Source organism: Schistocerca piceifrons, chromosome 2 (assembly GCF_021461385.2).
Source record: "Schistocerca piceifrons isolate TAMUIC-IGC-003096 chromosome 2, iqSchPice1.1, whole genome shotgun sequence".
In the NCBI taxonomy this organism is placed as follows: domain Eukaryota; kingdom Metazoa; phylum Arthropoda; class Insecta; order Orthoptera; family Acrididae; genus Schistocerca; species Schistocerca piceifrons.
In genome coordinates, this window is record NC_060139.1 from 369,762,229 (window position 1) to 369,776,210 (window position 13,982).

General features: G+C 43.8%; 1 protein-coding gene across 1 annotated transcript; it reads right to left on the minus strand.

The window, feature by feature from the left end:
• Positions 1–9,745: 9,745 nt before the first annotated feature.
• LOC124776424 (cuticle protein 19.8-like) lies at positions 9,746–13,135 on the minus strand. The gene is made up of 2 exons (XM_047251418.1): positions 13,087–13,135; positions 9,746–10,543 (listed from the first exon to the last, which is right to left on the minus strand). The coding sequence occupies exons 1-2, from the start codon at positions 13,096–13,098 to the stop codon at positions 9,845–9,847; spliced, it is 711 nt and encodes a 236-aa protein (XP_047107374.1). The 5' UTR covers positions 13,099–13,135; the 3' UTR covers positions 9,746–9,844.
• Between the last annotated feature and the right edge of the window lie 847 nt (positions 13,136–13,982).

Here is a 13,982-nt window from a genome sequence, read left to right on the forward strand (position 1 = left end):
GCACGCCGTTCGGGAGTGGAACTGTAGAAAAATACCTTGAAAGAGGTTTGATGAGTCCTCTGTCAGGCGCTTAATTGTGAATTGCAGAATAATCATGTAGATGTAGAAGTAAAGGACATTAGAAGAATCACAGACCCACAAAGATGTAACTTCTAGATCGTTATTTACACCGGCTGACAAAAAAAAACTGAAGAACTCAGGAGACATGATCTTTGACAATGCAACTTTGTACACGTACACACCATCGGCAAGTATGTAAATTATAAGAGTGCCTGCCCTATGTCATCCTTCCCTTAGTTGTGAATTTTTGCCTTCCGAGCAGTTTCTATCTGCAGTTAGCGTGGTTTGTGTCACTTACAGAAACTGCTTGAGCCTGACCACCTCTGTGTTCGCTGAGCGCCATATGCTGCTTTCCTGGAAAAGTAACATAGCTGTAATTCCAGGTATAACGATTGTGGTGATAAATTTTCATTTTTTTGTTTTAATAGTACTTCTCCTTTTCAAACGATACCTAGCATTGTCAGCGTCTGTTCAGGCGGCGGGAGTGTGACGGCAGTCACAGGTGCTACTCGTGATGTCATGAACTTCTATGATTAATATGTTCTTTTAATTATGTTTTAGATTCTGATCTGGCCGGGTCTATTAGTACACCGGGTACGCTGTTGGAGAGCTGTGAAATTTTATGTGTTGGCGATGTCGGTGTTGTAAGGCTAGACTCCTTACCGGATTCTTGGAGCCTCGCTGGTTCGGTGTGCCATCTTACACTGGTATCTGATCATTACATTATTAGTAGAACCAGAATTTCAAATCGGAAGGGAAGTTCAAAATTGTTATTTAAAATCTACTTAAACTGTGTTTGTAGCTTGGTTATATTAATACACTTATTTCTGGTTTTCGCCAGTGTTTAAATTCTACTATTCTTTAAATTCTTAGTTCAGTCAGCTAATCGTAGTTTACCAGCTGTTGTTGCACCTTATTCTGGATTGCCTGTTCAGGCAACTATTTGTTGCCACTGTGTTATCGTGCCAATTGACCTTCTGGTGTTCCTAGGCAGCTTCTTCTCGCATGAAAGTTACTTTAGGTACGCCGTGCTGTTGCCTTATAGGTCAGCTAATGTTTCTACAGTCCATGTATTCAATTATCCCAACCTGAGAAGGGTGAGCACACTGGCAGTACGATATTTCTGACCAGCATTTGTGATTCACTGCGCTGTTAGCTTGTTTGAAGAAGCTCTATAGCACAGTGACTGTGCTTAAGTTAAGCTTTATCCTCACTGGTTCGCGTGGGCCTAAATCTTTTCAGAATTTGCAACTTTTTGTCTTTTAGCTTGGATCCCTTTTGGTAAAATGCCCTTTCTGTATCAAGTTTTCCGTAGTCACCTGGATGATTTTATGGCCCTTGTATTGCGTATATTTGTCAGCTCTCTGAAAGGATCATGAAAAATTTTGGCTTGTAATTTAAAAAATTCTTTTGGCTTTGATATTTAAACTTGTTTAAGCAATTCACCCATTACTAAATTTTTGATAGTCGTCGTTACAATTGACTTTCAAAATTTGGTCTCTAATTTAAAAACCATTCTGTTAGCTTGGGACATTTAAATTTGTTTAAACATTTTAGCTGTCACTAAATTTGTGTTAGTCATTGTTAGATTGACTCCTCAAAAGTTTAGCTTTAAATTTTTCAGGTCTCTTAAAAGACCGTGTTGAATCTTAAGTATGCAATTTAAAACATTGTGTGAGACTAGTGTACCTGTGGTATGGATGTTAAATAAGTTACGCCGTTGTGCTCCTTTGAATTCAAAACATTCCACTTATTGTTTTAAGAACTGCTGATTTCTAAAAGATTATTTCATTCTGTTGTACTATTGCAATTTTGTTAAAAATTGTTTAATAAATATGAATCACTTGGAAAATAATAAATAATGTCATAACCTGGGGCCTAGATCTTCCAAGCATTCCTCTTAACCTGGCTTGTGGGACCTCAGTTGGTAGCAGAGAGTGTTTTGGATCCACAGACTTCTGGGTTAAGGGCCCAGGACATATCCCCGACTTACCATTTAACGAAGGTATTAAAGTTATATTGATTTAGGTATGGAACAAATTTGACAATACGTTTGAGTGGACACAAGTGCAGAAACCCAAGGAATATGGCAGCAACGTCAGACTCCCATGGGGGAATGGAGTCATAACAAATTTATGTCAAACAGAAGCAATGTTACAGAAACATCAATAACCTGCTTGCAAGCAGTGGCTGGAATTCGAAAAATGCTATTGAGAAATTTTGGAAAATAGGGGTAATGCTAAAACTACTTGGAAAAAAGAAGATGGCAACATCCAAGCACACTCTACAGAACTTCAGCCATTGACTTAGCCGACTTAAATAAACTTGAAATAGGAAACTCAAGAGCGATAGAAAAAGTTAGTCTCACCTGCTCACTCAGATATTGCTCCTGAGTTTCGAGATATTGCAGCTTGCAATGTTTATCAGTTTTTCATTGAGATGTCTGTTTGCACCTTCACATTGCTAGATTTGACAGTGTATCCTGAAGACTCCTGTACATTTTTGGAGAAGGATCTGATTGAAACATCAAGCCTACTGGCTTTGGAATCTGCTGGTGGACTTAATTGGTGGGTTGAGCTCAGAGCATGTCAGAGTCTGCAGCAACTCGCTGTGTCTGGAGATGGGAATTGTTTGTTGCATGCTGCATCTCTTGTAATGTTATCCAGGCAGGCTCAGGGAGGATGAAAGGTCTTGTTACAGCCTCCTTTGACAACCCAGAATTTGAAGGTCTTATCTGGAAGACCCAGGGAAAATTAAGTGTCTTGTCACAACCTCCACTGACAGTTCAGAATTTGAAGAGCAATGATCATTGCAGTAGAATTGCCATAATGAGCAAAATTCCATTGATCCATCTTTCATAAGCTGTGAAATCTTGTGATACTCAACATAGTGCCATAGTTAATTGCATGAAGCCATCCAGCATACTCTGTCCATTAAGTACTGAGTGTGCATATTAATCAAGATTGTCTCCCATGTGCACCCAGAATACATGAACCGAATTTACAAAGGAAATAGATAACTAGTTATGTACATCTTAATACCATAATGATTTGTCCAGAAAAACATATAATTCCATCTGCATGTGCCTTATCCAAAATGCTTATGTGATATACAGTCAGTAGAAATGGTCATCCCCTAATGTGTAACGCTTCTCAGTAAAGTTATGGTCTCATTTCAATCAGTTGCTTAAACAAATAAATAGTTAATCATAATTCTGGTAGCAATTGTCCATGTTACGTATCCATCCCGATCTTAAAGCACATCACATAAATGAAAGATTTGTATCCAGTTTTCTAGTTACATCCATGTATCTGTCTGGCAAGAATGCTGTAACCACATATACCACATATTGCAGCATTATGAATAACCAAGATCACTACCATACTTAAACTAACTACAATCACTTCCTATGAATGTTAATGAAAACAGAAAAATCCCACTGACAGAATTCACTGAACAGATGCAAATCCAAGCTTATGAGAATATCAAAGAAATACCTACACTACAGTAAAGAAAGCGAAGTAGTACCTGCCATAAAACATCACCGTCTGCCTGACCACATAACACTTCAAGATTCAATAGACAAGATTACTTTAAATGGCGTATATCATTACCAATGGCAAAGATCAATGGCAAAAATCACTTATTCTAAGTACGATATAACACCTCAAATGCCTAAAAATGAAAGTCTCTCAGTTGCACTACACTCTACAAAATACTTGTTACAAGCCAGTATTCAGAATTGCAGAAAATACACAAAAATATATTCCTGCACAAGCAAACTTTAACTCTTCTCCAGAAAATTTTCTATATTGTTTGATTTTATGATAAACTGCATGAAAACTTACAAGACAGCACTTTTCTGAAATCTTTTACTTATATAAAGCCTCTGAACTGATAGTTTCACAAATACATTCCGACAATCACTGCACCTTACGGTGGACGTGAATTTTGGCAATTAAATTTGTTGTCCTACGTTTGCGCAAGGAACCCTCGAAAAATCGTCTGTTCTGCAAGCTGTTACTATTAAGATAATAATGAAACTGTCAATAATAAAATTATATTTACCGTACTTGTGATGTGCAATGCAAGTGGTATCTTATCAATTTTCAAAAAATGCTTCTACAGCAAACAACTTTCGATGTACAGTGCGAGTATACAAACACACTGATAAAGGTAAAGACTGAAGAACGAGGAAATAAACTTAACGACTGATAAATGAGAACAAAGACTCCAAGTATAACTATGCTCCCTTAACAACAATTCACCCTTTCATGAAGTTCTCACAACTAGAACCGTTAGCAAAAATCTATCTTAATTGTTTTCCTGTATAAAATTACTTTCCTTGACACGTATTTCAATTATAAGACAAATCCATATGCTTCACTATAAAACTTTTTGCAGTAAACTTTAACCATACGCAATGCTCTAACAACAAGAAACTACACAATTACGAATATATAAAAAAAAGCTGGATTATCTTAGAAAACTTCCCTTCTGACGTTCTTGCGTTCATATCATCTCATTTCCACAAAATGTTTCCTCAGAGTAAATTACTGCAAAATACTTTTCAAATAATGCCGCCTCCACTACACAGCAGATCAGCTTCCATCCTTCTCAAAGCAAGTACGTAGCCAGACTGTCTGGCGCACACTAACTGCTACTCCGACAAAGTAAAACTAACCTCTCTGACCAAGATCTATGACCCCAAGAACAGACTTACAAAGAATTTGGTTATATCGATATGACAGATGCTAGGTACATTTATTAGATTCGCAATTTCATTCACATTTATGGCCAAACTACCTGAAAATTGATATGGCAAATAGAACAGTCTCCTTTTAACTTATACTGAGTCAGGGGGAAAACTAAATCTAACTGTCCGTAAAAACAGCGTGATAACGACGGTGACGGTTGCACAATTGTAGCAAATCATTTCCAGCCTCTGTTCGTAGTATTCGTTAACGGCTACAGTGGAGATGGTTATCGGTATCCAGGGAAAGGAGGCTTTCTTTAGGTTGGTGATGATGTGCTGGTCTTTCCCTGATCGAAAAGGGTAGAGTGTGGGAATGCTAACCTGATTTCAAGAGCGAGTAATTTTTCTTGACGACCGAAGTTTTCCAGCACCTGGTGGAAATAACTTCTGAAGGTCTTGGCAGAAAGTAGAACATTCTAGCGACGATCTATCAGCGAGAGTAGGAATTCACTAACGTTGGTCCACAACTGAAACCCCTGAAGATCATAGCAGTTTTGTGAAGCAGACTGTAGGTTGCGAAATCGGGGAAACGACTGGCAGCCCTCGTCTAATGTACGAGTATAAGACGTGAAACCTGCAGGAGATGCTGGTGTTTTGCTGTTGTACTTCTGAACTGAGGAAGTGCTGATTCTTCATGATCAATCAAGCTATTTCTTGCAGTTTCAAAACCTGTGAAAATCCGAGAATGCGTTCGCGCACGCAGGCGTGAATTTGTGGATGAGTCGTATCAGTTTTTTATAGGTAAGTGCTGCTGTTTAGGGAATGAGTTCATGCTCAGTAGACGGAGTCCTTGAACTATGTTGAGAAGCCAAACAACTAGCTGGACCGAGCTGTTCAGTGAGCAAGATGCACTTTAGTTGAAGAAACCATATTCCTTTCCATAGCAATTTGAGCACGATGTTTTTGTGTGATTTGTAGAGGCAACTTCTGCCACCGAATGTAACAGCAGCACCAAATGTAGTGGGAAGAGGTAGAAGGCTCCATATTAAAACTTGTCAGAGGTTTCCAAGTGATTTATTGTTTCCAACTACAGTGCCACTTTCCCCTCTGTCTGTGTTACCGGGTCCCGCAATGCTGAGGACACAACTTTGCTGACTCCAAAACGGCTTGGCATGGAATGACTGCCTCAGCGACCCATGCACACACTGCTGTGTGTCGCCTTGTACATCCTCGACGTCAGGATGTGCCAACAGTTGACTCAGCGGTCTTCGCCCCTGCTGCCTCAGCGCCGCTCGCTGGGAGCCGCAACTGGTTCACTGCACGCTTCTTTGCCGTCATGGTTCAGATCACGGGCGACAACAAGTGCCCATGATCCAGGGTCCGAATCTGCGGCCCTCGCCCTGGATGTCTCCAGTGCAGGTTGGGAGCCAACAAGTCTGCCCGCAGTAGCGAGCAGTGGAGTGGCCTGCCGCTGGCTGGCTACGGACCCTGCGTCAGCCTCAGAGGGCTGAACCAGCGACTGGAATGCTGGCGCCCCATCTGCTGCAGCGTGTAGCCGGTGGTGAGACACGCCCCGCCATCCAGGAGAGCTGTCACACTTGAATGCCTTGTTAGAAAACCAGCACCTATTTATACGCAGCTGTGCACCTCTGTTTTGCTAACGCACCACTTCGAGTCACGTACTCACAAAACCTATGTTGCACCAGTGGGCCCCTTCTGCCTGTAACTTGCGACATGCAAACTGCTGTGTTTACTCTTTTCAGTGGTTTGACGGCCCTGTGGCCTCCATTCTGCTTCGCAATCGCTGGTCAGTGTAACTTACTGTCAACAGGCCCGCACCTGGCTGTAACTTGTGGGCTCAGAAATGTTGCACCAAATCTAACTTTCCTATCTTATACTGTGGTGCCACTACAGATTTTTCCCAATTGCCTTTAAATTGTATTTTACGGACTTTTTTGTGGAATTAGCGAGCAGAAGTTGCTACGACTCAACTGGAGTAGGTTTATGACCTGATAGCGATATACATACAGCATTCCATTCCAGTGGTCGGATTTCGAAATCTGCCTTAGAGCTGTTAGACAGCTCTAGGGCTTCAACTATTGACGTTGGAGTATTGAGAAGTGTCACCCTTCTCGTGCGTCAAAACGAGTTTGGCGACCCTTATTTAAATTGGTTATAATGGTATAGTAATACAGAGAATAAATGCAAGTCCACCGATAATTTTTTCCGCTTAAATCAGTGGAGTAGTACATGGCATAACTTGTCCTGCGCGCTGCACATACTCGTACATAGGGGGTCAAAACTTAAGGACGGAAGTAACTTTCACATGATGTCTCAAATGAAGTGTGACACATCTCAATGAAACTTGTGCCATACACAGAAAGAACTGCTGCAGTATAGCACGGAATGTAGCCAAAAGAAATACGCAGTGAGACAAACAGAAATGCCACTTTTATTCAAAGACGGTAACTACACTGGTCATCGCGGTTTATGATGGCTCCCAGAGACATGGTTCTCATGGTGGCCCCCTGATACATGGTTCTTAATAAGGTGCATGATCATCACGGATGGCAGTGCATGTTCTGCAATGTGCTCCCTTGTCGGACACAAGGCTGGTAAGGAGTTCTTATTGTGGGGTGTTGTGTTATGTCACCAGTGCGGTTAACAACTGATGGATGGTTCATAGTGCATGTGGACGTTCTGCAATACGGCTCCCCAACTTCTCGGTGGGATTTAAGTCCGAGGAACGATCAGGCCTGTCCATTCGCCAAATATCCTCTCTTTCTAAGAGCTTCTTCACCTGCACAATTCGATATCGTCGCGCATTGTCGCCCATAACATGAAGTCAGGGCCAAATGTACGACTCAGAAGACACTTGTGGGAAAGCAGTACAGTATTATAACAGCGTTGACCGATGAATGTTCCTTGTTAATAGATTTGGAGATCAGTACGTCTCTGCAACATTATGTATCTCCACATTGTTTCACCTAGACCGTCAAAGCGATCATGTTCGAAAATGAATCTGGATACCTTATGTGTTCCCACCTCTCGCCATACGAGGGTACTTCGAGAATCACAACTCAGACAATCTGTTCTCATCCGAGAAGAAGACACGACTCTACTCCTCATTGGTTCAGAGCCTATGATGTTGGCACCATTTGCAAACGGTGCCGCTAATGTACGGGCGTCCACGGGACACAGTGCACTGGTCACCAGGCAAAGAGACCATACCCGTGCAGCTGCTTGTCACTTTGGAGCGTGGGATTGCGTGTCTTGCAATCTTGTTAAATGTGGTTGCAATTGCACCCTCTGTTTGACGTAGATCCCGTCTTGCTTGTTGCACAATGTTGTGGTCGTATGCCAGTGCAGTTTATTGTGGTCGATCACATCTCGGGCAGCAGTGCCTGTGGTTCTTAACGCCTGCCATGGATGTGGAAAAATGCTGTGAGCAATACCAAAGTCCTACGCTAACCTTCGTCCTTTTTCCAGTTACCCGCTGATGTTTCCCCGTGCGAAGTCATCCAAATGTTGTCTCCGGACCATGTTGTAACGGAGAACACCACCGCAGTGCGTCGAAACTTCTCACTGATTGACACATGCTGTCTTTTCCGACTTCTTCATCTGCCTCGCGTTGCGCCATTTGGCGCTATAGTAACCATAACGTCATGCCACGTGACGTCCAGCTTTCTGTGCACGACTGGGAGACCTCTGGCAACATTCTCTCGCGCTTTCAGTCATTTTTAACGAATAGTTGATATGTTATGGTACTTTATCTAATAAATACTTAAGTCTTGCAGAGCAGTGTAGGTATGAGTGTGTAGATTCTAGATGCCGTTGCGTATAGGTATTCGCGTGACGCCACAGAAGCTCCGAGGAAAAATGAACAGAACGTTTCACAGTCTCATTACTTTTTCGAGACACTTTCCATATTGACACTCATATGATATAACATTCAGTGTCGTGTATTCTAGCCAGTGGAAATGACGGTTCATTCCATTTGTAAATTGTAAAATATATGCTGCTGCTGTGGCTGTAACTGCATCGGATTTTTTTATTGTGCAATATATTTACTTGTTATGAGTAAATACTGACAGTGCTCGCCCGGTTGGCCGTGCGGTCTAACGCACGGCTTTCCGGGCGGGAAGGAGCGCCTGGTCCCCGGCACGAATCCGCCCGGCGGGTTTGTGTCGAGGTCCGGTGAACCGGCCAGTCTGTGGATCGTTTTTAGGCGGTTTTCCATTTGCCTCGACGAATGCGGGTTCCCCTTATTCCGCCTCAGCTACACTATGTCGGCGATTGCTGCGCAAACAAGTTCTCCACTTACGCGTACACCACCATTACCCTACCACGCAAACATAGGGGTTACACTCGTCTGGTGTGAGACGTTCTCTGGGGGGGCCACCGGGGACCGAACCGCACAATAACCCTGGGTTCGGTGTGGGGTGGCGGAGGGGTGAAGTGGACTACGGTAGTCGTCGTGGGGTTGTGGACCACTGCGGCTGCGGCGGGTACGCAGCCTCTCGGTCGTTTCTAGGTCCCCGGTAACATACAATATAAATACTGACAGTAAGAGATAGTTCTATTTCGGATTAGGTACCAAGCATAGTTGGATTATAAAATATTGACCAATGTACCTACTGTAAAAGACGAGATTCAAATTTGAAACGTTTTATGGTAGGTAACACAACCATTATATTCGGCTGCCATAGCATGGTACTGAAGAAGCGGTGAGAGAAAACTGAACCTCTGTTTCCCGTCTCCACCGTTGCCACATCGTTTGCACAAACAGATCGCTGACCTTCCAGAAGGAGAGTGGTTTCACATTTGACAAAGGATATTGACGTTTTAAACCTGAAACCACTTCGCATTGTGTGGTATAATATATATTCTGGTTACTAAAATGAATATAAAACAGACGTAAGCTGGTCACTGGTAAAGGAGTTTGTGAATAGGACTGAGGACAATTACCAATGCTGTACACAAGTAAAATATGAGTCAACGCCTTTATTTACACGACATAAATACAGATATGGCCAGCAGATTTCCACAGAAGCAGCTACAATATGTGATTGATAGCCATAAAATGATTTAGCGGAGGTAAGTTCTAGCATAGGGGTAGATAGGAGCAGCGTATGCAGCCCTGGCGAAGGGGGCGGCGGCGTAGGTGGCGTAGGCGGGGGCTGCGATGGCTGGCCTGGCGATGGGGGCTGCTGCGATGGCGGGGGCGGCGACGGCGGTCCTAACCACAGGGGCGGCTGCCACTGCGGGGGCGGCAATGGCAGCCCTTGCTACGGTGGGGGCGACCACGGCGACGGGAGCGGGCGCGGGGGCGGCGACTGTTGGGTGGACTCCGCCCTCCTTGTGCACGACGGCGTTGAAGCCGTTGACGGGGTCTGCGGTGTAGTCGACGGTGCGCACGGAGCCGTCGGGCTCGACCAGGCTGTAGCTGCCCTGGACGACGTCTCCGTCGCGGCTCTCCTGGTGGGTCTTGGAGTCGCCGGTGAGGGCGTCGGACACGCTGTAGCCGTAGCTGTACTGCGGGTGCGGGTCGTACTCGGCGGCGGCCACGGCTGCGGGGGCGGCGGCGGCTACCGGCACTGCGGCGGCTCTCACGGCGGGGGCGGCCACGGCCACAGGGGCAGCGCGGACGGCGGGGGCGGCGACGACGGCGGGGGCGGCGGCGTAAGCGGGGGCGGCGTAAGCGCGGGCGGCGTACGGGGCGTACACCGCGGGAGCGTCCAGGTAGATGGCGCGGGCCACAGCCACTACCGCCGCGAAGATGATCACCTGCACAGTAATTTGGCAGTTGGTGTATGCTACTTAATCCGCTTGTAGAGAACATTGCTGTTTATTCTAAGTGATATCATACATCCATTGCATTTTACTGAAGTAAGATCTTCAAATTTTCTTTCAAATCGTAATTAAAGTCTAAAACTATTGTTTTTGGCAAGTGTGACGATCGTTTGCGTGAAAGGGTGAAAAGTGAAGCCCATCTCAAGGGCGACAAGTGTAGTTGTAAAAGCAACAGGCCCTCCCATATGGTCAGAAATTGTGAAAAAACAACTTATCAGCAAGTGGCCCTGTCATGCTTCACATAGGTCAACCAATGAAGAAAGTAGTTGGCTATGGTTGTTATGATACGATATCTATGTTTATGGTTGAGACATGGAGATATACCATTATTGAAAATATGTGCCACCTCCAGAGAGTTTCCCCACATCCATCAACAGTAGGATGCACCCAGTGTCCACCCATTAAGAATACTGTTTCATGTCGCATAGTTCTCCCTCAGTCGAAGTAATGACTCTACATGTACTGTTAAGGTAGGGGTGTATTATAACAGCTGTAATCCGCCCACATACTATTTATCGATTTATGTTTGGTCATTCCTTACTATAGTGAGGCTGGTTACAAAGTTAGGCATCGGGCAATCATAAGTAGCCAGTTTTTGAGGGCGAACGTACTCCTAACATGCCGGTAACTGAAGTTCTGACAGAGAGCCTACAGCACATGCCCTATATATTCTTCCACATTCTTCTATGATTCATTCGCTTCCAAATTGTCGTAATAATAAAGAGGTTGTAATATGCTAACACTTTTGTATGACACAGTTCCAATTTAAATTCAAGTATCAAGTCCCTACTTGTTCTGATCGCACTCACACTACAATTACAGCCACATCTATCACCAGCGTATATGAGTTTACCATCGCTGCTTCATTACTGTACGATTGCCCGACACGAAATTAATCCTGAGCTTCAAAATTCCCAAATTTCTCACACACATAAGTGTCCTACTCGCGTGATGGCTCTGATGCGATTGAGTATAACCTTTCCTTCAGATACTTAACTTTTCTACGAAATCCCGAAACTTTTCTACGAGATCACGGAAAGCGCGGGCATTTGAGATCCGCCCTGCAAGTATGTTCTAGCTCGACTGAGTCACTCCTTCCCGCCAAACGATCTCCAAGAGTCTATTTGACCTGCTAGAACCATGGGGCATCTCCGCCAGCAACACTGCTGCGCTATAGCAAAGTAACGTAAGTTGTAGATTCGATCCTTCAAGTATAGGATCAGTATTTCTACCCGTACGCTGGTTGGACGGTTCAATATTAACGGGCACACTAAGCGACGCCCTATCCTTGTGCGCATCAGAGGTAGTTTTTTAATTGAACCTGTAGTGCGGTCTCGAACGGTCGTTAGTATGACAATATTGTACATAAGTTTGAAAATTCTTTGCTGTTTTTCGTCCTCTACTATGCAGTTTTAGTCGTTGTCTTCTTGATTGTAAAAGAGAAACAGTGGGTTACAAATCACTGGCAATATCAAGAAATCATTCAGAGACCCAAATGTTGAAAGATGTGATTGTTTAAAATAGCTTATACCATTCTAAGGCGAGAGCATGAACGAACAGAGCGGTAGAGAAGCAATTATATGGAGATAGGTAAGGAATCTAGTATGTAAGCCAGCTAGGTGGCCGAGCGGCTCTAGGCGCTACAGTCTGCAACCGGGCAACCTCTACGGTCGCAGGTTCGAATCCTGCCTCGGGCAGGATGTGTGTGATGTCCTTAGGTTAGTTAGGTTTAAGTAGTTCGAAGTTCTGTGGGACTGATGACGTCAGAAGTTAAGTCCCATAGGGCGCAGAGCCATTTAAACCATCTAGTATGTAAAGGTAGACTTACTGTATGCAAGAGAAGTCTAGATTCTAAGAAATCATTGCTCAGTAACGTGGAAGATACAAGAGCTGATACAATTCACAGACTATTTCTGACCTGTCCAAGAGAGGCAGTGGGACAGATTGCGATTTACAGGTAAATGTATAATAAAGACTGTAATCTCCTTGAACTTCAAATGCAAATCACCATACATTTTGAACACTGACTGACACAGACATAGACATAATTGTGAAATGTAAAGTGACACCGCATACGGCTCCTTTTCGATACAACAGCGTACGAGCACCAGAGAACTATCTAAGATGTTTTCCTCTAGTTTTCACTTCCAAACATGCGAGGACTAAAAATTCAAAAATATTTGATTTGACTCTAGCGGCACTAGTGATGGAAAATGAAGCACTAATATGTCATTTGAGTTTCCATGAATAATCACCTAAGTGTTGGCGTATGCGCACTAATATAGTCGGCCCAAGCACGTTAGACGGTTACGGACACGTATTGATGCTAATGGATGCCAACCGCATGATTAAAAATTAACAGTCACTGTAAACAGTGAGAAGTACCGCCGCTGCTTCCTCGGTTTGGTGATCACACAGCACTTAAGTTTTCGAACCACAGAAGATGGATTTGCGGAACCACTGATGCGCTGGCCTACCTTGCAAGCCATGTCGTTGTCCGGATGCTCGACGAACTCTGCTGCTGTGTCCTCGACGGCTGGCTTTTATAGCGCCCACCGCTCGAACAGATGGCCGACTAGCCTGCTCCCTGAAATTCTCCATCAGGCACCTGCCACGGTACACAGCCGCCTGTGCCATAACTTCAGAGGACGACCAGCTAGTGCGCCTTATGGTCGTAACACGCCCATTGTGGTTGCAATACTCACTTCAGCATCTGTAGGTTTCGATGCAGCTACAGCAGTGGAAGTCAGTTTAAAGGGAGGATTCCAACAAAAGTAGTTAACACTGTCTGAAAAAGACGTATCGAATTTATTATGAAAGTAGTAGATAGATATAAGACATATATAATCAATATGTATTTACATAGATTCTTTCGTATCATGAGTAACAAAATAAGAAGTTCGCATTTCCTAGATGAATTTCCATCCATAAACACACTGACTGTCCTGCTGTGTTACTGCATTGTTAAGTTAAGTACTTCTTCCAATCTCCATGTTTCCTAATTACATCAAAAATTCTTTTCGGCATTGATTTTGTTATTGTTGTTGTTGTCTTGAGACTGGTTTGATGCAGCTCTCCATGCTACTCTATCCTGTGCAAGCTGCTTCATCTCCCAGTACCTACTGCAACCTACATCCTTCTGAATCTGCTTAGTGTATTCATCTCTTGGTCTCCCTCTACGATTTTTACCCTCTACGCTGCCCTCCAATACTAAATTGGTGATCCTTTGATGCCTCAGAACATGTCCTATCAACCGATCCCTTCTTCTAGTCAAGTTGTGCCACAAACTCCTCTTCTCCCCAATTCTATTCAACACATCCTCATTGGTTATGTGATCTACCCATCTAATCTTCAGCATTCTTCTGTAGCACCA